The sequence below is a fragment of the Strix uralensis genome, chromosome 26 (assembly GCF_047716275.1).
Source record: "Strix uralensis isolate ZFMK-TIS-50842 chromosome 26, bStrUra1, whole genome shotgun sequence".
Taxonomy (NCBI): domain Eukaryota; kingdom Metazoa; phylum Chordata; class Aves; order Strigiformes; family Strigidae; genus Strix; species Strix uralensis.
In genome coordinates, this window is record NC_133997.1 from 7,914,696 (window position 1) to 7,939,410 (window position 24,715).

At 61.0% G+C, this 24,715-nt stretch overlaps 4 protein-coding genes across 7 annotated transcripts; 3 read left to right on the forward strand and 1 right to left on the reverse strand.

The window, feature by feature from the left end:
* The first annotated feature begins 158 nt into the window (after nucleotides 1–158).
* Nucleotides 159–3,784, forward strand: RPUSD4 (RNA pseudouridine synthase D4). Its single transcript, XM_074894818.1, has 7 exons — nucleotides 159–330; nucleotides 768–933; nucleotides 1,189–1,390; nucleotides 2,368–2,461; nucleotides 2,558–2,708; nucleotides 3,013–3,110; nucleotides 3,263–3,784. The coding sequence occupies exons 1-7, from the start codon at nucleotides 160–162 to the stop codon at nucleotides 3,446–3,448; spliced, it is 1,068 nt and encodes a 355-aa protein (XP_074750919.1). The 5' UTR covers nucleotide 159; the 3' UTR covers nucleotides 3,449–3,784.
* PANX3 (pannexin 3) lies at nucleotides 3,512–8,000 on the forward strand. The gene is made up of 6 exons (XM_074894817.1): nucleotides 3,512–3,624; nucleotides 4,861–5,045; nucleotides 5,760–5,902; nucleotides 6,003–6,217; nucleotides 6,369–7,033; nucleotides 7,818–8,000. The coding sequence occupies exons 2-6, from the start codon at nucleotides 4,865–4,867 to the stop codon at nucleotides 7,877–7,879; spliced, it is 1,266 nt and encodes a 421-aa protein (XP_074750918.1). The 5' UTR covers nucleotides 3,512–3,624; nucleotides 4,861–4,864; the 3' UTR covers nucleotides 7,880–8,000.
* Nucleotides 8,001–8,269: 269 nt separating this feature from the next.
* On the reverse strand, nucleotides 8,270–14,764 carry SIAE (sialic acid acetylesterase). 3 transcript variants are annotated; one of them, XM_074894820.1, is made up of 10 exons: nucleotides 14,671–14,764; nucleotides 12,795–12,959; nucleotides 11,624–11,787; nucleotides 11,404–11,542; nucleotides 11,137–11,320; nucleotides 10,720–10,829; nucleotides 10,495–10,628; nucleotides 10,114–10,268; nucleotides 9,845–10,040; nucleotides 8,270–9,097 (listed from the first exon to the last, which is right to left on the reverse strand). In XM_074894820.1, exons 1-10 carry the CDS (start codon nucleotides 14,711–14,713, stop codon nucleotides 8,795–8,797), a joined length of 1,593 nt encoding a protein of 530 aa, XP_074750921.1. In that variant the 5' UTR covers nucleotides 14,714–14,764; the 3' UTR covers nucleotides 8,270–8,794. The 3 variants fall into 3 exon arrangements, with proteins under 3 accessions (XP_074750921.1, XP_074750920.1, XP_074750923.1); XM_074894819.1 differs by having other exon boundaries at nucleotides 9,845–10,043; XM_074894822.1 differs by lacking the exon at nucleotides 14,671–14,764 and adding an exon at nucleotides 13,069–13,716 and having other exon boundaries at nucleotides 9,845–10,043.
* Nucleotides 14,765–15,185: 421 nt separating this feature from the next.
* Nucleotides 15,186–23,876, forward strand: LOC141954848 (neurogranin). 2 transcript variants are annotated; one of them, XM_074894824.1, is made up of 5 exons: nucleotides 15,186–15,441; nucleotides 15,713–15,783; nucleotides 15,918–16,004; nucleotides 21,942–22,148; nucleotides 23,676–23,876. In XM_074894824.1, the coding sequence occupies exons 1-4, from the start codon at nucleotides 15,288–15,290 to the stop codon at nucleotides 22,146–22,148; spliced, it is 519 nt and encodes a 172-aa protein (XP_074750925.1). In that variant the 5' UTR covers nucleotides 15,186–15,287; the 3' UTR covers nucleotides 23,676–23,876. The 2 variants fall into 2 exon arrangements, with proteins under 2 accessions (XP_074750925.1, XP_074750926.1); XM_074894825.1 differs by lacking the exons at nucleotides 15,186–15,441; nucleotides 15,713–15,783; nucleotides 15,918–16,004 and adding an exon at nucleotides 19,726–19,931.
* The last annotated feature ends 839 nt before the right edge of the window (nucleotides 23,877–24,715 follow it).

Here is a 24,715-nt window from a genome sequence, read left to right on the forward strand (position 1 = left end):
GGGGCCTACCTCCGAGGCCCGCCCTTCGCGGCGGCGCTATTGGGCGATGCGGGTGTCGCTCGGCCGACCACCCCCTTCCGATTGGACGGGCGGGTTGAAGCACCGCCTCCGCGCCGTCGCCATTGGCCGGAAGGCGAAAGAGGGGCAGGAGGAAGGAAAATGGCGGCGAGCGGTGGAGGGCTGCGGCGGTGGCGGCCCGCTGCGGGCCTGGCCCAGGCGGTGCGCACCGTCTGCGGCGGCGGCGGCGGCAGGAGGGCGGCGGAGGCGCCGCGGGCCGAGGAGCTGGCGGAGCGGCTGCGGGCGCGGAGGAGCGAGGAGGGGAAGCAGGAGGTGAGCGGTGGGGGAGGCCGCGGCCCGGCCGGGCCCTGAGGGGAGAGACTACAACTCCCGGCGTGCACCGCGCCGCCGGGGCCCACAGGCCGAGCGCGGCCCTCGCCCTGCCCAGTCTGGGCCTCCCCCGGCCCGGCTGCGGGTGCGATGGGCAGCCGTTACCGTCGCGCCTTCGGGTTTTCTCTCCCCGCCTCGCCCGGGCAACAGGGGAGGATCTGGAGCGGGATTTGTGGGGGGCCACCCCTGCGCGTGAGCGCACCGAGCTGGGTGATGGGGTGGGATTGCAGCGACAGCCTCAGCCCTTCGTCTCCGTAGTGACTGCCTGCAGGACAGTCCTCAAACATCGCTTCAGCGAGTTGCTGAAGGTCACGCAGGAGCTTTGGGCGAAAGCCAAGAGCCGTTTATCCTCCACCCGTGGCGTTTTGTTCTCCCCTCAGATCCCCAAAGACCCAGCGCAGAGACGAGTGCGGGAACTTGCCATGCTGAGCAAGCAGCTGCAGCAGGTTCACCCCAACGTCCTGGCCAAAGTGCTCAAGCAGAAAACCATATACCAAAACAAGGAGATTGTGGTGATCAACAAACCCTACGGCCTTCCCGTGCACGGTGAGGACAAGCCGGCTGTGTCACAACCGAACCAACGCCATAGGGAGGGAAATGGAAATGGCTCCATGGCGCTGACGGGGGATCCTGTGTCTCCATCCTCCCTGTGCTGAGGTTTTTCTTCCCAGGGAGGGGATGTGGGGAGTTTGTCACTTTTAGATTTGTCACCGTTAGCCTTCATCTCACATTTTGGGGGTAATTTAAGGTACGTGGAGAGGTGAACGTCTCCCCTGACTGCTTTGCTTGTGGGATTTGCAGGCGGCCCCGGGGTCAAGAATTGTATCTCTGACGTGCTGCCGATTTTGGCCAAGATGTTGGAGAACATGAAGGCTGAACCCCTCCACCTCTGCCACCGGCTGGACAAAGAGACCACGGGCGTGATGGTGCTGGCGCGGAGCAAGGAGGTGGCGGACACGATCCGGCTTCTCTTCAAAACTCGTCAGGTGGAGAAGATCTACTGGTAGGAAACACCAACCACAACAATCCCCAGCAGTGCTACAGGCTTGGGGAGGAGTGGCTGGAGAGCTGCCAGTCAGAGAGGGACCTAGGGGGGTTGATTGGCAGCCGGCTGAACAGGAGGCAGCAGTGTGCCCAGGTGGCCAAGAAGGCCAATGGCATCCTGGCTTGTAGCAGCAATAGCGTGGCCAGCAGGGACAGGAAAGGGATCTTACCCCTGGACTCGGCACTGGTGAGGCCGCACCTCGATGAGTGGGTTCAGTTTTGGGCCCCTCACTCCAAAAAGGCCATTGAATGACTCGAGCGTGTCCAGAGAAGGGCAACGGAGCTGGTGCAGGGTCTGGAGCACAGGTCTGATGGGGAGCGGCTGAGGGAACTGGGGGGGTTTAGTCTGGAGAAGAGGAGGCTGAGGGGAGACCTCATGGCCCTCTACAACTCCCTGAAAGGAGGGTGCAGAGAGGGGGGATGAGTCTCTTGAGCCAAGGACCCAGCGCCAGGCCAAGAGGGAATGGCCTCAAGCTGCGCCAGGGCAGGGTCAGACTGGCTCTTAGGAAGGATTTCTTTGCAGAAGGGGTTGTTGGGCGTTGGAATGGGCTGCCCAGGGCAGGGGGGGAGTCCCCATCCCTGGAGGGGTTGAAGAGTCGGGTTGAGCCAGCGCTGAGGGATCTGGTGGAGTTGGGAACGGTCAGGGGGAGCTTCATGGTTGGACTGGAGGAGCTTCAAGGGCTTTTCCAACCGAGATGATTCTGGGATTCTGTGAAAGGTTTGGGTGGAGAAGCGGCTTTAAAGGGCCCATAGGGTTTGAAGAAGGGGAGAAGGGACTGTCACCAAGGGATGTGGGGCCTTGTGGAAACTGGTGGGTGTTTGCTGATCTTCCCTCAAGCGTCTTTTTAAGGCGCTGGGTCGTGGGGAGAGGGGATGAGGGGAGGGTTCCCTTCCTGCTGGAGCGACACCCTGCAGACCTCTGGTTTCCCTCCCCAGGGCAATTAGCCTGGGGGACCCAGACCCCGCCGAGGGCGTTGTGGAGATCCCCATCGTGGAGAAGGAGGTGCAGAGCCACCAGTCGCACTACAAGGTGAGCTGCACATCCTCGGGGCTGCCATTCTGGCCTCGCGCTCCCCCTCGCCCCCCTCCTGCCTTCCCGTGGGCTCACCGTCTCCCCACCATTCAGATGACGCTGGCCCCCAACTACCGCCTGTCTCCGGAGGACGGGAAGGTGGTGAAAATCCGCAAGAACCGCAACGCCGAAAGCGCCGTGACGCGGTATCGCCTTCTGGCCAGCTCTTCCGCCTGCTCTCTGCTGGAGCTCCAGCCCATCACAGGTGAGGCCTGGCTGGGTGTCCCCAGGGTTGTATCAGCTGCTGGATCCACCCCAGCTGCGCTTTTTGTGCAGTTCCGCAGCCAAGAGCAGCACTGGAAGCAGGAACTTGTCATTAGACCTGACTGAAATAATCTTTGGGCCAAGGCTCTGGGAACAAGCCACCCCGGGGCAATGGTTTGCTGCCAGACCGCTCTCCGTCTGCTGGGGGTTTTGGCACGGGATTATCAGCACCGAGGGTGGCAGGTGGGAGTCGAGGCCTGGCCCGGCTGGTTGTCACATTTTTCCCCTTTCCCTTCCCTCCTCAGGGGTGAAGCACCAGATCCGGGTTCACCTGGCCTATGGCTTGGGCTGCCCCATCCTGGGGGATCACAAATATTCGCACTGGAGCAAGCTGGCACCCCAGGTAAGACAGGTCCCGCGTCGAGGAGGGGGCAGCCAGAGCCAGATCCAGGGCCAGGCAGCCCCTTTGTGTCTCCCAACTCCCTGTGGGCCGGGTTTAAGTCCCAGCTGAGGAGATGAGGTTGCGGAAGGGATGTTTTCTGTCCTCGCCCACAGAAGCTTCCTGAAATCACCTTGAAGAGGCTGAAGCTGGAGCAGAGCAAGGCTCGTCACCTGCCCCTCCACCTCCACGCCCACCGGCTCTCCTTGCCCCTGGGCGAGCAGATAAACCTCGTCTGCAAGCCGCCCCTCTTCTTCCAAAAAACTCTGAAGAAGCTGGAGCTGGACATCACCAAGGACTAACAAGGCAGGACGGGAGTGGTACCGTCTGTCTCCATATCTCCAGCACGTGGTAGCGCTGGGTCCAGCCGCTCTGCAGCAGTGTCCTCCTTGGAGCCAGCAGTGGGATGAAGTCTACGGTCTCTGCTGCTTCCCAGAGATCTGCTGTGTTGGTACCAGCGTTTCTGGCTTCAAACCAGGTACCTGCCTGTGCTTCTTGCCCCGATTTTGTGCGGAAACGTGGCTGGGAGTGCAGAAGAGCCTCTTCTTCGGACAGACGAGGCTGCGTAGAAACTGGGCTTTGCCCAATCCGTGTTTTGAACTTGGTCTCTGAGCAATAAAAGCGGCGGTTCTTGCCAAGGTGAAGGGTTGCGTGTGTCTCTGTGCTCAGGCCAGGTGGATCTCGGCCCCTGGGCGGGTTTGAGCGTGCCTGGGTGCAGTCCCTCCCGGTTTGAGGGCTGTCACTCGTCCCAGAGCTGTTCAGCAGTGTCTCCCTCCTATCCTGGCATTCCACGCTCAAATTTGGAGACTCCCTTCATTCGAAAAATCCATCGAAAGTGCAGTTTGGCAGCGGCTGTGGGGTTTTGTTGCTGTGCTGAGAGATTGTGCGGGGAGTTCCTCCGCTTGGCTTGGCCGAGCCACTCTGGGACTCCCTCTGCTCTGTGCTGCCAACAGTGTCGGCGCAGGTTTCTGGGCACCGGCTACACTGCTGGGAGAAACTTTTCCATCCCACCTCCCCTTCCAATTTCCCCACCGCTTATTTCTAGATCCCGTTATCGGGATCCCTCTCCCTCGGGAGCTTACCTTGGAGCCAGATTCCTTCCCCCGTGCCCCGCGAGGGAGGCGAGGGGAGAGACTGAAAAGCTGGGGAACCGCAGCTGATGTTCTGCCTCAAAATCGACGCCACCAGCATCACGTGGCCTGTCCCCAAAATCTCAGGGCTGGGCAGCAGGACTTTCCCCAGCCCTTCTAGGGGTTTTTGTACCCCATGGGGCCACCCTGTACGTGGCTGGGGCTTCTCGGTAGGGTAATACCACATCTCCTGCCTCCCTGCTCCTCACGCGGGGTGAAAATAGCCAGGGAGCCCCACACCCCTCAAACATGGTGCCAGAAATACCTCTGCTTATGAGAGAGGGGTGTAAAACCACGAGGAGCCGGGGAGCGGCTGCGGCTGGGGAGGAACGCGGCCTTCCCAGCCCGGTGCCGCGACTGCTGGTGGCTTTTTTTTTTTTCTATTTCGGGGTGTGCTATTTGCAAAAAGGTTTCCCCCTGTAATTACCAGTCAATTTAACGCACCATCTAAGCTGTTATTTACAGCTGCTTGGTACAGAGAGTTTCAGCCCTACAAAGTCCCTCCTCGAGCCGGTCACGCCTCAGACGACACCAGAGCCCCCCGGCAGCAGCAGCAGCAGTCGCTGTCGTCTTCTCTTCGCTAGAAAAATGTCCCTCTCGCACACGGCCGCCGAGTACATGCTCTCCGACGCTCTCCTCCCGGATCCCGGCGGTTCCCGAGCCAAGGGCCTGCGCTTGGAGCTGCCGAGCGATCGCCTGCTGAAGTTTGTCACCGTGGGGCTGCCCCTCTTCCTCGTCTCGCTGGCGTTCGCCCGGGAGTTTTCTGCCGGTGAGTCGCCGCTTTGGCCACGGGGATCTTCGGGTCGTGGGTGGCGGTTTGGTTGGCGCTGCAAAACCCCTCGTGTTCGTGCCGGCGTGGTCGCGGCCCAAGGCGGGGTGGCCTGGAAATCCTGTTTTAAGAACCATTCCCTCTCGGGGGTGTTTATGGATTGGTTTTAATGGATTATTGGGCACTGGGAAAGCCTGGGAACAGCTGGGAAACTCCAGGACCGGCGGTGAATCAGCGCCCTGCCTCAGCTCCGCGTGCCCCCAGCACCTTTGGGTGCCACAGCGTTGTTCCTGAGGAGGAGGAGGAGGGTGCCAGCAGGCTGGCTCAGGGGATATGTCCTGCCGGGGTTCACGAGGGCAGCACAGAAAGTTGCATTGATGGTGCGTCCTGACCTCAGGCTAAATCTGGCCTCGGCCAACATCCCGCCGCTGCCCCTGGGGATTTGGTTTGACTCCGGTTTCTGGCCAGTCTCTAATTCCCTCCCCCCCCGCCATGTGCCCAGGGCTGTGCTCAAAGGGTTTGTGTTTGGGAAGTGATGGAAAAGTCCTCGCTGGGAAATGCAGCTATAAAATGGCTGTGAAAAAGGCTTTTTGAATTCAAAATGATGCCTTATATGTAATCACCCTCCTGTAACACCTCGGCACCCGGCCGCGGAGCGCTCACACGTGCTCGCCCAACCTCCGTGGCTGACGTTCACACTTCTCCTCCCCTTAGGCTCACAGATCAGCTGCTTCTCTCCCAGCAACTTCACGGGGAAGCAGTCTGCCTACGTTGACACGGCTTGCTGGGACTCCCTCATCCACCATGGCTTTGACGCTGAGGGACACGCCATCACCAAGTCCCTCTGGGCTCTCAAGGTAGGGACCGAGCTCACGTCCGGGTGCCCTCAGGTTCCCACCTGGTGAGGTGAAACAGCTCCGCGCCCGCTCAACCCTGCCGCTTGTCTCCTTCACCCAGGTCTTCCCCTACTCGCTGTTGGTGGTGGCGGTGCTCATGTACATGCCTTACTTGCTGTGGCGTTACGCGGCCGCCCCCGCCCTCCACTCCGACCTCCTCTTCATCATCGACGAGCTGGACAAATCCTACAACCGCTCCGTGCGCCTGGTGCAGCACATGAGGAAGGTCCAGCAGGCCAGCGCCGAGCCAGAGCGATTCTGGGAGGAATACGAGAGGTGAGGAGGCCGCTGGGCAGCCTCGGCCGGTCACTGCCTCCCTCCGAAGTCCCTCCTTGGGGCCGTGGCTGCGCTCAGGATGGACTTGGGTGAAGCAGCTCGGTTTGGGGGGGTGGCTCTAACTCCCTGCTGTGTCCCCTCTGCCCCCCAGGGCCCGCCGGGAGAGGTATTTTGAGTTCCCGTTGCTGGAGCGCTACCTCACCTGCAAGCAGCACGCCCACTCCCTGGTGTTCATCTACATCCTGAGGAACCTGCTCCTGCTCTTGTTCCTGGCCGCCACCTGCCTCTACCTGGTCTTCCTCCACCTCAACATCTTCTTCCAGGATGAATTCAGCTGCTCCATCAAAACAGGGCTGCTCCAGGCAGAGCCCCACATCCCGTCTCTCATCCCCTGCAAGCTGGTTTTCTTCTCCGTCTTCCAGCTCATCAGCCTCTCCATCGGCGGCGTCTACATCCTCCTCATCCCTGTCGTCGCTTACAACGCCCTGCAGCTCTGCCAGTGGGACAAGGGCCTGCTCTCCGTCTACGAGATGCTGCCCGCCTTCGACCTCCTCAGCCGCAAGATGCTCACCTGCCCCCTCAACGACCTCAACATCATCCTCCTCTTCCTCCGGGCCAACATCTCCGAGCTGACCTCCTTCGGCCGCCTCAACGCCGTCAACGCCTTGAGGGAAGCCACCGCCAACAAGCAGGACATCGATACCGTCGTCGACTTCATGACGCTGCTGGCCGGGTTGGAGACCACCAAGCCCAAACACCCCCTTTGCTCCCCTGAGGCCGACGGCAGTGCGCCCCTCTCCAACGGCGGGGCTCTAGGTAGGTGGTTTTTTTTGGGTAGAGAAGACTTCTTTGCTCTCCTCTTGCCTCCCACGCTGCAGATCCCACCCTGTGGCGGGGGGGAGAGTTGGGGGGCTGCCGGGGGTCACTGGGAGGGCCGACGGCTCCATTTACAGACGGGGACGGGTTCTGGCAGCTGGGACATGATGCTACTGTGAGCCCACGCGTGGGCAGGAGTTGCTATAGGAACAGAAAGCAGAGAGCTTGCCACTTAAATCTGGGCAAAACCGGGGGGCCGGGTCCCTGTTTTTGGCAGAAAGAGCAGCCCGGCCTGCGGAGAGCTTTAAAACCTGGGGGGGGGGCTGATGGGATGCGGCGCCTGCCCCCTTCTCCAGTCAGCGCAGCACCCGTGGGGCTGCATGGGGAGATGGAGACGAGGTAAAGCCACATCCCCCGGGGCCTTGCGCCCACCCTCCCCCGGGTGCTGGGGGTTCTGGGAGCTGGGGGTGCCTCCTCTGCGGTCCCACAGGGATCCCCCACCCACCCCAAAACTGCCACAGCAGCAGTTTCTAGGCTGTGCAAGATGGCTCATCCTCAGTGGGGCAGCAGCCGGGAGGCCTCAGCTCCTTTCCCGGCCCTGAACACACCACCTGAGGGCTGCAGTTTCAAAACAAAAATACCCAGATTTAGCATCATTGTTGGCATGGCAACCACAGGGCTAGCACAACTGGCTCTCGGGCTAGTCACACATTGGTGGAGAAAGCCCAAGATGTTTGCGATCACCCGGTTAAATAACTTCCTCCTCTTCCTCCCCCTTGCCTAGAAACGAAGCCTGGAGTGGAAGTGATGGGAAAAGCCTCCCGGGACTCGCTCGGCTCTGCCTGACCCCCGGAGCAGGCAGCAGCAGGCAGCAGCAGGCAGGGGGGGGCTGGGATCCTGGGATCCACTTTTGATCCACTTCCTCGGTGCCAGCATCGCTCAAGCACATTAAAACTCCAGTTTTGATACAGCCTGGTGGGGTCACATCTGTAACGCGACGGCGGCGGCTGGGCTGCGCTCACCTGCTCCCTCCCTGCGTTTGGGGTTCCCCTTCTTATGGATGTTTTTCCAGCAAAAAAGGGTTAAACGATCCATTTTTTAATTTTTTTTTTTCTGCAGAGGGTGCCACATCATGCCTCTTCCACACAAATTGCCCTCCTTTTACAGCAGGAGAGGGGGAACGGAGGACTAAGGGGTGCTCCTCTGAAGGAAAAAAGGACCCAAGAATAAAATTAGTTGATTTATTAACTATTTATTAACTATTTATATATTAACATGGAGGTGGAAGGCTACAAAGCTACAAAGCAACACACCCTGCGCAGCTCCACGTCCCAGCCCCAGTTTAGTTGTGGGGTTTTGGGGTTTTTTTTTGGCAGAGCTCCTCGCTCCACCCTTTCCACCCCGTAGATGCATCCTGCGAGCACCCTGCCACAGGGCTCAGCTGTCTGTGCCCCCCGAGAAGTTGGGGTGTCATGGGGTGGGGGGAGCCAGGGCCAGCTCTGCAGGCAGGGAGGAGCAGCAGTGAGAGGTTTGAGTCCCATCAGTGTGTCCTGCTGCTTGTCTTAACATCATTTTTCATAAGTTTTATTTTAAATTGGCTTTTATTTTTTTTTTCCCCCTGCAGCCTTGACTTCAGGCCAAAGAGAAGCTGGGAAGTGTTTAATTAGTAAGACAGTAATCAAGCCAGCCGCCTCCCCAGTCAGAAAGGCACCGTGCCAGCAGCTTTGCGTGAGGTCTGAGCTCCCTCCGCTGTCCCCTCACCTAAATCCCCCGGGAGAACCAGGAGCCAGGGAGGAGAAGCATCTCCCTCCCTCCGGCTGGTTGGGATCGCCCTGGGGTTTCCCCTGCGGCCAGGGCATCCAGGAGAAAAGGGGGTGCGGGCAAACCCCAGCTGTTGTAGAGGACGCAGGACTGGTAGTCGCAGGGCCACTCAGCCCAGGCGTAGCGCAAGGCCAGCACCAGCCCCCCACAGCCAGCCAGGGCCAGTGTCACCCTGCGGGACTCCACGGCCACCACGGGTGCCGGCAGCCACCCGCACGGGGACGGTGGGCTGGAGCAGCAGACCTGGGTGAGGGGAAAAACCTCCATCACGGTGGGTTCAGAATCCCCGAATCATCTCGGCTGGAAAAGCCCTTGAAGCTCCTCCAGTCCAACCATGAACCTCACCCTGACCGTTCCCAACTCCACCAGATCCCTCAGCGCTGGCTCAACCCGACTCTTCAACCCCTCCAGGGATGGGGACTCCCCCCCTGCCCTGGGCAGCCCATTCCAACGCCCAACAACCCCTTCTGCAAAGAAATCCTTCCTAAGAGCCAGTCTGACCCTGCCCTGGCGCAGCTTGAGGCCATTCCCTCTTGGCCTGGCGCTGGCTCTTTGGCTCAAGAGACTCATCCCCCCTCTCTGCACCCTCCTTTCAGGGAGTTGCAGAGGGCCAGGAGGTCTCCCCTCAGCCTCCTCTTCTCCAGACTAAACCCCCCCAGTTCCCTCAGCCGCTCCCCATCAGACCTGTGCTCCAGACCCTGCACCAGCTCCGTTGCCCTTCTCTGGACACGCTCGAGTCATTCAATGGCCTTTTTGGGGTGAGGTTTTGTCCAAAACTGAACCCACTCATCGAGGGGCGGCCTCACCAGCGCCAAGTACAGGGGTCAGATCCCTTCCCTGTCCCTGCTGGCCACGCTAGTGCTGGTACAAGCCAGGATGCCATTGGCCTTCTTGGCCACCTGGGCACACTGCTGGCTCATGTTCAGCTGGCTGAGATTCCCTCTTCCAGCCCTGGGTTGGGGGGAGGAAGGTTTTTCCCCTCTTCCTCACCTCAAACGCCCGCATGTCCCTGCGGCGCCAGACGAGCTCCTGGCTGTAGGTGATGTTCAGCAGCCCCCTGGTCACCTCCAGCACGGCGCGGGTAGGGTACGGCCCTTGGAAAATCACATTCTTCTCCCCGTATGCCACAGCCCTGGCGCCCAGCTGCAGGCGGTGAGCCACGTTCTGCTTGTCCCGGGGGTGGACACTGCTGAGGAAGAGGAGGTCGGTAGCTGATAGCTTCATCCCCTCCGGCCTCGCCCCCTCCACCCGGGACTCGCCTGCCGTAGGGCGAATGCTCGTCGCCCAAATCCATCGCCACGGCCATGAAGGTGCCAGGCATCCTGGCGTTGGGGACAACCCCCAGATCGGCTGTTTGGTGCCAGCGGAGACGGGCGAAGCTGTCGGCTGGGCCCTGCTGGCGATAGGTGGACAACTGCAAGGCAGAGAGGGGGTTTTTGGGGGTGAAAACAGGGAAAACGGCGCAGCCATCGCTCCCAAAACCACCCGCTGCGATCCCTGCCCGGGCTTCGGCACCCCAGCAGGATTTGTCCGTGGATTTACAGCATTCTCTCCCTCCTGCTGGCGCAGGAAGGATGGGTAAAACCCCATGAAGGGTGGGGGTCCTGCCCTTCGTCCCTCCTCCTCCTCCTCCTCCTCACCTGCACAAAACCAAACGGGAGGAGCAGCTCCGTCTGCCCGACCGATCCAGCGTGGAAAGCCTGGCGCCAGTCAGCGATGAGGGCGGGGAAGGTGCAGTTGTACCGGTCCGTGTGCAGGAAGGCGTTGTCCTCGCCTGTCCCCAGAAGGGGCTAGTGAGAGCCCGCTGGGGCTAGCGGGGAGGGGACGGAAAATGGCACGGGAGTGGTGTGGCGGGGGGGGGTTACCCTGGTACCAGGCGACACCCCGCAGCGTCATGTTGAGCAGCGGGTGGATCATGGCGTTCCACAGCACCGAGGGTGTTTGCGGGCCTGAGAGTTGCTGCTGCGGGGAGATGCTGGAAAACAAAGCTGAGCTTAAGAGGGTGCAAAACACGAGGCCAGGCTTGAAGCCGCGCCTTCAGGAACCAGCTTTGCATGGTTAAAGCAAAAGGGGAGCTCTGGGGTCCCCCTCTTCCCCCCACCCAGATGTGCCCTACGCTCTCGGCATGAGCGTAAATCTGGGGATTTTACCCAGAGTGGGTAAAATGGCGCACGGAGGGGACAGTGGGGCTCTGGGGATGGATGATGCCCCCCCAAGAGCAGCAGGGGTGAGGATACCCCCCAAAAATCAGCCAGCAGTGTTTCCCCTGCATCTTCTCTCACCTCTCCGCATCCCCCAGGAGCCCGCATGCCCGCAGAGCTCTGGGGGAGGACCAGGCCTCGATGGGGGTGCCCCCCCAGGCCGCCTCCACCAGCCCGAGGGGGTACCGCAGAGCCTCGTAGAGGTAACGCCCCAACAACCAGCAGACGGCCGAGAAGTAGGTGAAATTCCCATGGCCCAGGTTTTCTGTTCAAGAAACAGCGGGCTGCAAAGGGGAAAAAAGCCATTTGTGGGCTTTTTTGGTTTTTTTGGAGGTGTCTTGCACTCACCGGCCGTCGGGATGGACCACGGCAAATCGATTCGCTCCAGGTCGTCCAGCTCCACGTTGGAGCGGGCGGGCGCTGCGGCGAAGACGCGGACGTAGGGGTAGCGAGCGGCAGCTGCGAGCTCCTGGCTGGCGTTGGCGATCTAGGGAAGGGTTGGGAGCATGCGAGGCGCTTCCCTGCCTGAGCCCTGCCTGAGCCGGCAGGATCGGACCGCGCTGCTCACCTGCAGGACCGTCATTGCCATGTTGCTCTGCCCGCTGCAAAGCCACACGTCGCCAAAGTAGATGTCCCGCAGTGTCACGTTCTCCGAGCCCTGCCCGGCCGTCAGCGCGTAGGGACCGCCTTGATCCATAGGGTCCAGGACGGTTGTCCACGTCCCAGAAGGTCCTGGAAGAAGAGGATGGTGCTTATCTTTAACAAACCCTATAAAGATCTCAAGATCTTCGCAAATGAGCGGCCAACAACCGGACAGGCGACGAGGGAAAGCCTCCCCACCGCGGAGCCGGGCTGGGGAAGTGGATTTTGGAAGCTCTCCGCCATCGGAGGGTCTTCCATCCTGCAGGAACGCAGGGGTTAAAAAGAAAATCTCGAAGACAAATGTGTGTCAGAGCAGAAGCTGCTGGGAGGAACCGGGATTACAGGAGCAGCTTGGTGTGTGTGACACCGAGATGTCTCCAGCTAATTTTAGAGGCGCCGATTCGAGGCGTAAAGATATTCTGCTGGAGCTTAGCGTGGATTTTCTGGCCCGGCTGGGGCTGGATCCTGCAGATCTCCCAAGAGCAGCAGATCACTGCTCTCTCCCAAAACGCCTCCAGCTTGCAGAGGAGCCCTTTTGGCAGCAGTTTCACCCCCCTCAAAGAGGTGAAGGGCAGCCCCCTGACTCACTAGGCCGGGAATGAGATTTGAGATGCCTCCCAGGCTCAAGGAAGGCTCTGCGACATCCTTCAGGGCTTAGAGATCCCCTCCGAGCAGGGAGACATCAAAAAAAAAAAAAAAAAGAAGCCAGGAGTGCTCTGGAGATTTCCCCAGAGATGGTTTTGACAGGGAGAGGAGCTGAATCCCCTCCCCTCTCCCCTCCGCAGCCTCATCGTTCGGCTCAAAGCCTACGCGGTGCCACCCACTCCAGCGGCAGCTCGGCTCCCGCTCGGTGCCCACGGGATCCTGCTGGTGGGAAACCAAAGTGAGCAAAGGCCGGTGTCGATGGGGAGGGGGACAGCTGAACCCCCCCGTTTCCCCTGCAGATCTCCCGGAGAAGGTGAAAGCATGGCCCCAGGGGAGACGTCACCATTGCAGCCACCTCCCATCCAGCGATGGGACAAACCCAGCGGGTCCGATTTGGGCTCGGGCCGGTGCCACTCGGCCACCAAAACCACCCGTGAGGGTCCAGGACCCACCTTTAACTCGTGCCGTCTTCTTCATGACGACGAGGCCACCGGCCCCGGAGAGAACCACGGTCACGGTGGCCCCCAGCTCCCCGTAGCCCCACACCACGGCTCCCGCCGGCTCCTTCTGCAACACCATGTGGTCGCCGTAGTAGGAGGCGAAGCCAAACATCGCCCCTAGGATCAACAGAGCACAAACATCCTCTGCAAGAGGCGAAAAGCGATGAGAAAAATCCCCCGCGCGGCCTCCGACTCCCTCTTAAACACAGATTATTAGAGATCTCACTTTAATTTACAGCTTCCTTCGGTCCTTGGTCAAGCTTAAGGTGGTTAAAATCACCAAGGAGCTGAGGAAGCAGCACGATTTGGTCCCCAGGAAAGCCCGACCCTATGAGGGAAGTCACCTCCCAAAGCACAGGAACTTGTCTTATGCAGAGTTTGGATACAGATTTAGGTAAAAAATTCTTCTAATACCAGTATGGGAGCGTTTCTGCCAGCCCAGCCTTGCTAATAAATATCTTCTGACATATTTTTCCCTTGCAAAAAAAGTTTGGTGAGTGGCGGGATGGGAAACACCGGGCACGCAGCACCAGCAAAGACGCCCTCAGTGGGGAGGGAAGCAGAAGTCTCAGCCCTGGCACCCCCAAAAGCCCCATTTTTTGGGGGTGTGAAAATAAAACCATGCTTGAAAGGGGGTGAGGGCAATGTCTGCAGGATGTGGAGAGGTGATGTGGGCGGTGATCCCTGTGGCAGCGATCAAACCGGGGCTCACGGAGCCCCATCTCGTCCCAGCTTGGGTTGAACAGAGGAAAGAAACGATGTCCTCGGCCTCTCTGAAATCAGCCGCATCGCCAGTCCCACTGTCTCATGCGACGAGGCTCCGGGAAGGACAAGTTACATAAAAAAATGAGTCGGAGGAGGGAAAAAAAAAAAAAAACAACAAACCCCGAGACGCCGGGGAAGAGACTGGAGGCTATAAAAAGCAGCTGGGAGGAGGGAAGGGAGGAGAGCCCACGAGACGCTGCCGAGGAGCCGCATGCGACTCCCACCTTACGTAAAGCATCGTCCCATGGTGGCAGCGACAGGCCAAGGGCGTCGGAGAGGGGCCGGGGGTGCAAAGGGTGTTGAACAAGGATGGGGGGGTGTAAAGGGTGTCAAAGAGGGAGTGGGGGGGTGCAAATGGCATCAAAGCGGGGCTCTGGGCGTGCCAAGGGCGCTGAAGAGGGGCTGGGGGCTGCAAAGGGAGTTGAAGAGGGGCTGGGGGGGTGTAAAGGGCATCGAAGCAGGGCTGGGGGGGTGCACAGAGCACTGAAGCGGGGCTCTGGGGGTGCCAAGGGTGTCGAAGAGGGGGGCAGGGGTGCAAAGGGCATCGAAGCGGGGCTCTGGGGGTGCCAAGGGCATCGCAGAGGGGCTGGAGGGTGCAAAGGGAGTCGAAGAGGGGGTGGGGGGGGACGCCAAGAGTGTTGAAGAGGGGCTGGGGAGTGCAAAGGGTGTCAAAGCAGCAGTGGGGGGTGCCATGGGTGTCAAAGGGTGTCGAAGAGGGGGTTGGGAGTGCAAAGGGCATCGAAGCGGGGCTCTGGGGGTGCCAAGGGCGGCGAAGAGGGGCTGGGGGGTGCAAAGGACGGCGAAACAGCACTGTGGGGGTGCCATGGGCGTCAAAGTGTGGCTCAGGCAGGTGCAAAGGGCATCGAAATGACGCTGGGGGGTGCAAAGAGCATCGGCGCGGGGCTCTGGGGGTGCCGAGGGTGTCGAAGTGGGGCTCGGGGGGGGCCAAGGGCCCCGAAGCAGGGCTCGGGGGGTGTGTCCCGCCCCCTGGGCCGGGCTGCAGCGGGTGCCCGCGGGGCTGGGGGTGCGGGATCAGTCCCCCCCCTCTCCTCAGCCCCTTTACCTGCCGCCACCGGAGCCAGCGCCAGCAGCACCCACGCCGCCATCCTGGGGGGGCGACAACGGGGCGTGAGGGCACCGGGACCCGCCCCCGCGACAGGCTCCGCCCACGGGGGGGGGAGGCGCGTGGTCAGCGCATGGGGGCGTGGCCTCGGCACGCGGCGCCGGGCGTGTGTATGGGGGGGGCGTTGCCAAGCAACAGCGTCCTCAGCACGGCCAGAGGCGCCGGCGCGGCCCGGCCGGGTCGGGGCGAGGGAAGGGGCCGGGGCCCGGGAGGGGAGCGGGGATGAGGGTGCGGGGAACCGGGGGGGGAACGGGGGGGGAACCGGGGGGGGAACCAGGGGGGAACCGGGGGGAACCGGGGGGAACTGGGTGTCCGGGGCCCTCTGCGACCACTCACCCCGCCCCGCGCGGGCGGCCGCTGCGCGCATGCGCAGTTTAGAAGCGGGCGCGCGCAGGCGCGGCGGGCGGGAAAGGCGCGTGCCCCCTCGCGGCGGCGCCGCCCCCCGCCCCATCCGGGGTGCCCGGGTTCGAGTCCCGGCGCTTCCCTGTAGGGACAGAGTGGGTGCGGGTCGCGACTAATCCTGTTGTGCCGCCGCAGGGGGCTCGGGAGAGGCGGCCATGTCCCTCCCCTTCTCCAGCATCGCCCTGCGGTTGCCCGCCGGCTTCCAAAACCTGCTGGAGGGGCTGGCACTGGAGGTGCTGCGGGCACAGCCGGCCGATGTGGTGGCCTTTGCTGCTCAGCACTTCCAAACGCTGCTGGAGCAGAGAGAGGGTGAGTGGCCCTGCCCGGCACCACCCATCCCCGCACCTCACCCCCTGCCTGTCCCGCGTGGTGTCGCGCCTGTCATGTGTGCCCATCACCCAGGGCGTCAGGCCTGCCCTGTGTGCCCATCCGCGGGGTGTCAGGCCTGCCCTGTGTGCCCATCCTGGGGGACATTCCCATCACCCTGTGCCACCAGCCCTGCCCTGCGTGCCCATCCCCGGGGTGTCAGGCCTGCCCCGTGTGCCCATCCCATGTGCCATCAAGCCTCCTTCTTCCCCAGAGAGCTCAGCTGACCCGGCAGCGTGGGGAGCCCGGCTGGAGGACGAGCTTCTCACCCAGCCCCCTTTCCAGGTAGGCTGCCCTCCCTGCCCACCCCTCCAGCCCTCTCTGGAGAATTTGGGGTGCCCAGGACCCTGCGCCCACCCTGGCCCCTCTGCAGTTGTCCCACCCCACCTAAATTTTAAATTTTCCTGCTTTTCCTCCAGGAGCCAGAGAAGGACAAGAAGGAGGACAAGGACGAGGAAGAGGAGAAGGCAGGCGAGCAGGCAGGCAGCGTTGCATCCACACACAGGGTAAGGGACACAGCACCCACACCCAAAACAGGGCTATCTGAGCCCAAAACAGCATCAGGGGTAGCTGACAGCACCCATCAGCGCTGACACACCATGATTCCTCCCCAAAAAATCCTCACCGTAATGCAGCAGAGAGGAGCCAACCCACGGGCGAAGGGGAGCACGCCCCCATAACCCTCTTTAAAAGGGACACCTCCCCGGGGACCCGACCCGAGCGCTCGCCCCAAATCCCCCATTTGGCAACATCTGAACCCAAAACGAGGTGCGACGACTCAAAAAAAAAAAAAAACCCCAACCCTTAATTTCCCCACCAGGCTCCTGCCCTTCTCTTGGGGGCGGGTGATGATCTCCCGTACCATCCCTGCGGCGCTTTTTTAATGAGAATTTTTATTAATGAGGTCCCCGCCGTTATTAGCGACTCTCACCTGAGATTTCTCCCCTAAAAAAACCTGGGTTTAGGAGCTGGGCTGAGCTCGAGATGGTATTTTAAGGCTCTATATTTAGGCCCCTGCATCCCCGGAGGTTGTCAAAAATTTAATAGTGTCCCCGTGTGAAGGAGGGATGTGACATTGCTCCTCTTCTACCCGCCCCCCCCCAAGGGCTGAGATGCCTCCGTGACATTTTGGGGAGCACGTGGGGCCCCCCCCCCATCCCATTCCAGCTGATGAAATTTGTGTTTTCCCATTGGAGCGGTTTCAAAATCCCAGCCAGGCGCTGAAAAAAAAAGGGGTGATGGGGTTTGAGTGGAAACCGGCTGCTCTTTTTTGGGGGGGGGACACTGAACCCCCCCACTCATGCTCACCCCAGTTTCGCCCCCCCCTTTCCTGTTTTTCCCCGGGGGGAGCCAGCCATATGCAGCATGCGGCACTCGCCCACGGCACGGGGCACGGCGGCGGCTCTCCCGGGAAAAACAGGAAGGAGGGATGGGGAAAAAAAGCTGGCGGGGACCCCACACGCCGGGGCTGATGCCAACCAGCTACGCCTTGACCCCCCCCCGGCACCGCCTCGCCGGCTGCCGGCTCTCGCTTTGGCAACGCTGCCCGCCCAGGGCACCTTTCCAGCATCAAATTCCCCCTTTTTTTTTAAAGGATTTTTTAACACCTCGGTGCCACCATCTCAAACCACGACGGCGGGATGTTTCCAGCAGGTATTACCAGCCGTGGTGCCCGTCCCCCACTTCCAAAATGTGACTTATTTTATCAGGATTCCGATTTAGGAAGTGCTGGAACACCTGGAAAATCATCACCCCAATATTTCTTCCCCCCCGCCATGTTGCGTCCCGGGGTGGGTTGTTTTCTTGGATGAAGGGGGCCGGGGAGGAAAAATGCAGAGCCTGGAACGGGCTCAAAAACCGCCGTTAATGATTAGAAATGTTCTGGCATTTCGCGTCCCTCCTCCGCAGCCGCAGTCTGCGGGAGACGCCGGCGCTTGGCGGCTCTGCCAGGACGGGGGGGGCTGTGGCCAGAGTGGATTTTGGGGACAGGGAGGCTGTGCGCCGCTGGTAAAAACGGGGGGCCATCCATTCTTGCATTGAAACTGCTCCAAAACCCCCTATTTTTGTGCATTTTGGGGGGTTTACTGGTACTGGGATGATCCTCCCACCATTTTGCATCCTAGTTTTGGGGCTAATTTTCCCAGATCCTTGATAGACGAGTTGCTCCAAGAAGCCTTTTTTGCTCAGCTCCCCCCAAAACACCCCATCTTCCCTCACCAGAGCAGGCAGTGATGGATCTGGAGGGTCTTAAAAAAAAAAAAAAGGGAAAGGGATCATTTTCCCATCTAAAAATCCCAGCAGAGTGGCCGAGGCTTCGCCTGGAAGCTGGAGCGGGGGTTTTCTGGAGCAGAGCTATTTCCCCCCCCGCCACGCTGGTGGGAAGATGTGGCGGTGGAAAAGCGGCTCCAGCGGGGAGAGCCGGGTGCGGGGGAATTGAGGGATGCTGGGGGAGCACCCATCTTCCTGGGTGTGGGGTTTGGGGGGGGAGGTTGACCCCCATCCAGTGAAGTATGGGTGGGGATGGGGCAGGGTGGGGAGCAGGGTGACCTGGGAAGGTGGGGGTGTCGGGGGGCGGGGGCTGGAGTGGCCTCGGGGACAGGAATGGAGACGGGGGTGGGAATGGGAACAGGGTTGGGGACAAAGATGATGGTGGGGTTGAGACTGGGGGTGGCTTGGGCAGGGGGACAAGGATGGGGACAGAGAGGATGGGGATGAAGTTGGAGATGGGGACAAGGATGAAAGGGATGGGGACAAGGATGGGGATGAAGTTGGGGATGGGGACAAGGATGGGGATGAAGTTGGGGATGGGAACAAGAATGAGGAGGGTGGGGACAAGGATGGGGACAGAGAGGATGGGGATGAAGTTGGGGATGGGGACAAGGATGAGAGGGATGGGGACAAGGATGGGGACAGAGAGGATGGAGATGAAGTTGGGGATAGGGACAAGGATGGGAATGAAGTTGGGGATGGGGGCAAGGGTGGGGACAGAGATAATGGAGATGAAGTTGGGGATGGGGACAAGGATGGGGACAGGAATGGGGATCGTGACAGGGACGATGACGGTGGGGATGGGGACAGGGACGATGGTGGGGATGGGGATGGTGGGGATGGGGATGAGGACAGGGATGGCGACAGGGCTGGTGGCAGCAGTGGGGACAGTGCCAGTGCCAGGGATGGGGACGGTGATGTCAATGGGACAGTGACGGTGATGAGGACGATGCCAGTGATGGCAAAGAGGAAGGTGGGTGCCACCAGGCCCCCAGGCAGGGCACACCCCCGCAGCGAGCCTGGCCGGGGAGAGCCGGCGAGGCCTGACTGCGCCGGTGGGCCGGGGGGTGCTGGTGCCCGTCTGGGGGGGGCCACGCCGCATTTCGGGGGCCGGCCAGAGCCGGCATCGGCGCGCGGAGCCCACGGGCAACTTATGCGGTTGCTTAGCAACTCCCAAACCCGGATTAGAGGCGAGCAAGGCGGGCGATGCAGGGGGCTGCAGCCCCCCGCACTGCCCTGGGGGTGTCTCCTCTTTTCTGGGGTCCCCCCCCACCTTACCCCGCCGGCCCTGGCACCTCAGTGTGGTCCGAGGGTGAAAGCGGGGTCTCCAGATAGCACCGAGGGCTGGAAAAATGCCTGGTTTGCAGGTCTGGCTGGAAAACACCCCAAATTTGGGGGAGTCGGATGCTCCTGCGAGCAGGGAAAGGGCCCCCAAAAGAGGAGCCCCCCTCCTCCGCGTGGAGCCCACGTTTGGGCACATCACCCCTGGGCTTCAGCGGCTGCTCGGTGGGACGTGGTGTCCTGCCATGCCCACCCTTCCTCGCCATCCTCATCCTCACCATCCTCATCCTCACCCTCCTTCAGAACCAAGCCCTCAGTAGGTCGTGAAGGTTTTGCCTCCTGTGCAAAGAAACTTGGGGGGCAAATCCCCCCTCTGGCATCGCTGCGGGCCGAGCATCCCTCCCCCCCTCCACTAACCCATCACCCCCGTTTGCTGTAGCTTCACACCCCCCCCCCGGCCCCCCAAAACCAGCCCTATTAAACCCGCCACGCTGCGGGTGAAACCCGAAAGCGCCGTTAAATATTTGATCGCATCCTCCGCGTGTAATTTTATATTACACGAAACTCCGACGCGAGCTGCCGGCTCCTTTAAGCGTTAGGAGGGAGTTGGAGGCTGCGAAATAAAATTGGAGGAGGTTAAAAAAAAAAAAAGAGGAGAAAGGGAAGAAAAAAAAAAAAAGAAACACCACCACCACCCCCCCCCAAAAAGCCTGGCAGGGGTGTAGGGCTGATAGGCTCGCCCGGAGGAAAGCGCATTACGTAGGCAAGCGGCTCCGCTCAACTTGCCACCTGCGCCGGGAGAGCTGCCGGGGAAGCGAGACCCTGCCGGAGCCCCTCGCCCATCGCTGGCCACCCACCCGTCCTCCGCCATGGACTGCTGCAACGTAGGTCCCCCCTCTTTTCCCCCAGCACCTCGCTTTTTTCTGCATTTTATTTCTTATTCTTATTCTTATTCTCGGCTCCCGCCGGAGCGGGGTACGGGGGCGGTGGAGGGGGTTTGGGGTGGTGGTGGAGGCGGAGGGGTGCGGGGGGTGTTTGTAGGGGGGGTGATGCTGTGATGGGTGCTGCACCCAAGAGCTCAACTCTGCGCCCAGCGCTGCTGCAAACCCCCAGGCCCTTATTTCCCCCCCCCCCCCCCAAAAAAACCCACCCCTTCCCCTCTTTTTTCGCACCAGTTCAGGATCCGTCCCGCCGGGGCTGCAGCCACCTCACCCCACGTCCTGGGCAGGAAAGTCCCCCCCATCCTCAAATCCAGCCGCCAGACAGGGGCGATTCTGCTTCCCCCCAAAATTACTCTCTGGGTGGGATTGGAGGTTGCTGGTGGATACAGGGATAAACTGGGGGGGAGCAGGGGGCTGCAGCCCTCCATCCTCAACCGGGGGTGACCACCCCTCACTGCCCGGCCGCCAGCCAGCTCAGAGAACTGATCCGGCAGAAAACCGCATCCTTTTCCCCCCCTTTCTCCCTTTTTCCCCCCTTTTTTTCCTCCCCTTTCCCCCATTTTTTCCCCTTTCCCCCTTCTTTTCACCCCTTTTTTCCCATTTTTCCCCCTCCAGCTCAGCCGGCAGCACAGAGAGAAGCCCCCCTCTCCCCTCCTGGGCACCTCCAGAGAGGCAAAGCCCACCCTGGGTATAGGATTTATCCCCCTGGATATAGGATTTCTCCCCTGCATATAGGATGTTCCCCCCCTATATATAGGATTTCTCCCTCTGAACAGAGGATTTCTCCCCTACATATCGGATATCTCCCCTGTGTATAGCTTCCCTCCCCTCAGCTATCAGATTTCTCCCCTGGATACAGATTTTCACCCCCTAAATATAGGATTTCTCCCCCTAAATACAGAATTTCTCCCCCTGGATATAGATTTTTGCCCCCTGGATATAGGATTTCTCCCCTGAATATAGGATTTTCTCCTGTAGATATAGGTTTCCCCCACCTGTATGTAGGATTTCTCTCCTGAATATAGGATTTCTCTCCTAGCTATAGGGTTTCCTCCCCCTGGATATAGGATTTCTCTCCTGGATATAGGATTTCTCTCTTGGATATAGGTTTTCCTCCCCCTGGCTATAGGATTTCCAGCCCTGGCGATAGGATTTCTCCCCTGGCTATAGGATTTCCAGCCCTGGCTATAGGATTTCTCCCCTGGCTATAGGATTTCCAGCCCTGGCTATAACATTTCCACCCTGGACATATCATTTCCACCTCGGACCTGTCACTTAAGCCGCCGCCGCTCTTTCTCTCCCCTCACCTTTCACAGTGGTAAAACAACCTGAACAACTTTGCAGAGCCACGGCGCGCTCCGAGGGGACGAGCATGCCCCCCCCCCCAATCCTCAGCTTCCAAATAACCCCCCCCCCCCAAAAAACCCTCTCCTTTAAGTCCTTTAACACACACCCAGGGTGATGCAAAGGATGCACCCGCACTGCTGCCAACACCAGAGCATCCAACACCGGCTCGCTCCCATCTCATTTAGTTTTCCCGTATATTTTTTCCCCCCCCTCTTTGACCTCAGCGCCGGGTCCGACTGCTCCAGTGGGATGCGGCAGGAGGGGAGTGGGCTGTGGTGCTTTATCCTCAGCGCGGGGTGGGGGCCTTTTTCCCAAATTTCCCAGTGTTTTTGACCAAAGCCCAGAGGAGGGACGCGGGAGGATGCAACAGGCTGCGCGGGGAAGGGGAAACTGAGGCACGGCCAGCTTGTCTGGCGTGACTCCCCGCGCGGAAAATCCCCCTCCCAAAACCCACGGATGCTCTTCTCCCTGTGTCACAACCCTCGAGGAAGCAGGATCCAGCCCCAAAGAGGCTAATTTAGAACCTTATTTAATAAATTAAATTGAGGGAGGGGAGTGGCCTTTTTGGGGTGTCACTGGCCGTAACCCTCCCGTTGCCGCCGGCAGGAGGGAGCCTGCACGAAGCTGGACGAGGACATCCTGGACATCCCCTTGGACGATCCCGACGCCAACGCGGCGGCCGCCAAGATCCAGGCTAGTTTCCGCGGCCATATGACCCGCAAGAAGATCAAAGGGGGCGAGATCGATCGGAAAACCAAGGACGCCGAGTGCGCCAACAGCACCCGCGGCGGCGACCTCCGCAACGGCGACTAGGTACGCCCCAAATCTCCCTTATTTTTCCCCCCCCCAAATCGGGTCATTTTTATATTTTACTGCTCTGAGCGTCCTTCCCCACGGCGACTCGGGATGGAGAAGGGGTTTTTCTTCCCAGGAGGTGAAAGCACACAGGCAGGCAGCCCCTGCCTGCCCTAATTTTGGGAGCGCACCGTAGTAGTTAGCATGGGAAGGCGAAGCCCTAGATTTGAATTTAATTTCTCCCTTAGCAACACCACCCCGAACGCCTCGCCTCAGCACATGCTATTTTTAAAAGCCTGTGTCACAGTCTCCTGGCAGGAAAAGGTAAATTTAAAAAAGCGCCCACGGCGCCGAGGCCGCGTGGCATCGGGGCCCGGGGGGTGGTTGTGCCGTGCCCCGTGCCGGCGTGGTGAGCGGAGAAGGGCCCCGGTTAGCGGGAAGGAGGGGTTGGGGTGAGCGGCGGGGAGGTCGCGCTGCCGGCACGGCCACGTGGGTGTGGCGGGGCCGGGGGGGGGGGACGGACGCGACTGGGATGGAACTGGGGTGCTGTGGGGCTGAACTGAGGGTGAAGTGGGGGAGCAGGGGGGGATTCCAGGGGGCTACAGTGAGGACGCAACTGGGATGCGATGGGGATTTGGTGAGGATGGAACTGGGATGAAATGGGGATTCAGTGAGGATGCAACTGGGAAGTAATGGGGATTCAATGTGGATTTAACTGGGATGCGATGGGGATTTGGTGAGGATGGAACTGGGATGAAATGGGGATTTGGTGAGGATACAACTGGGAAGTAATGGGGATTCAGTGAGGATGTAGCTGGGAAGCAATGGGGATGCAGTGAGGATAGAACTGGGAAGTAATGGGGATTTGGTGAGGATAGAACTGGGATGCAGTGGGGATGCGACAGGGAAGCAGCTGCCAAGCACAGGGGCTGTGAAACTCATTACGGCCGCAAGGTTCTTTAGGGCCAGCTCGTTAGGGCCAGCTCGTTAGGCGGCTGAGCAGGTTTACATCAGGTGAGCTGGGTTCACCCACTCCCACCAGTGTCATCTGCCCCGGGGGGGGGCCAGGCTGGGCGTCCCCCCCAGCCCCCGGCTGCTGGGATGCGGCTGGGTGAGGGCAGGGTGCAGGCAGCAGCGGGAGGCAGGCAGGCAGGCCAAGGGTGCAGGAGCAAGGGCGCAGGCAAGGTGCAGGCAGGCGGTGGGCGGGCTGCAAGTAGGGCATAGGCAGGGTGCAGGCAGGGTGTGGGCAGGGCAGGAGAGGGGGAGGGCAGGGGGAGGGTGCAGGCTGCGGGAGCAGGGCGTGGGCAGGGTGCAAAGAGGGCAGGGGCAAGGTGCAGGCAGGGTGTAGGCAGGGTGCGGGCAGGGGTGCCAACAAGGAGGGGACAGGGCATGGAGAGGGTGCAGGACGCAGGAGCAGGGTGCGGGCAGGGTGCGGGCAGGGTGCAGGAGCAGGGCGCAGGCCGGGTGCAGGCAGGGCGCAGGTTGCAGCGGCAGGGTGCAGGCAGGGCTCAGACCTGGGGCTGACCGCTCTCTCTTTGCTCGCAGGGGCCGCCAGGCGCTCCCCGGACCCCCCTCGCCGCCGAGCCCCCGCCGACCACCGAGGCCCAGGAGCCCCCGCTTCGCCCCGCTGCCCCCCGCATGCGCCTCCCGGGGCCCCCGTGCAGCCGGGCCTCGCCCCCCCCACCCCCGGCTGCCCTCCCGCCCCCCCCCGGCCCCCCCCCACCCCAATAAACATCCCTGCCAGAGGCCCGGCCTGTCCTTGGGCGCCTTTCGATGTCACCCGGCGGAGCGGTGAGGTCACAGCGGCGGAGGTGGGCAGGTCGGGGGGGTGGGGTGGGTGGGTGATGTCATCCGCGCGTGTGTGACGTCACCGGCCGGCGCGTGACGTCATAAGGGCACGGGTGCTGTCACGGCAGGGTGCGCGTGGCACGGGGAGGAGGAGGCGGTGGCTCGTGGGACATGGTGTGACGTCACCGCGGGATGCGGGACGGCTGCTGTGATGTCACACCGGGGTGTGACGTCATACAGGTGCGCGGCGCTGACGGCCGTGTGACAACCAGCATGACGTCAGGCGGGCGGGAGTCGGGGGCGGGGGATGATGCCTTGCGCTCGGTGTGACGTCACACGGCAGGGTGTGACGTCACGGCGACGGGCCTTGGGGTGTGACGACACGGTGTGGCCTGGCCGGTGCACTGTGACGTGACACACCAGGAGAGACGTGGGACCCACCATTCCCTAAATCCCCACAAACTCACCCAAAACCACGGCGACGTGGGACCCACCGTTCCCTAAATCCCCACAAACTCACCCAAAACCACGGACACATGGAACCCACCATTCCCTAAATCCCCACAAACTCACCCAAAACCATGGACACGTGGAACCCACCATTCCCTAAATCCCCACAAACTCACCCAAAACCACGGACACGTGGGACCCACCATTCCCTAAATCCCCACAAACTCACCCAAAACCATGGTGACGGGGGACCCACCACTCCCTAAATCCCCACAAACTCACCCAAAATCACGGTGACGTGGGACCCACCATTCCCTAAATCCCCACAAACTCACCCAAAATCACGG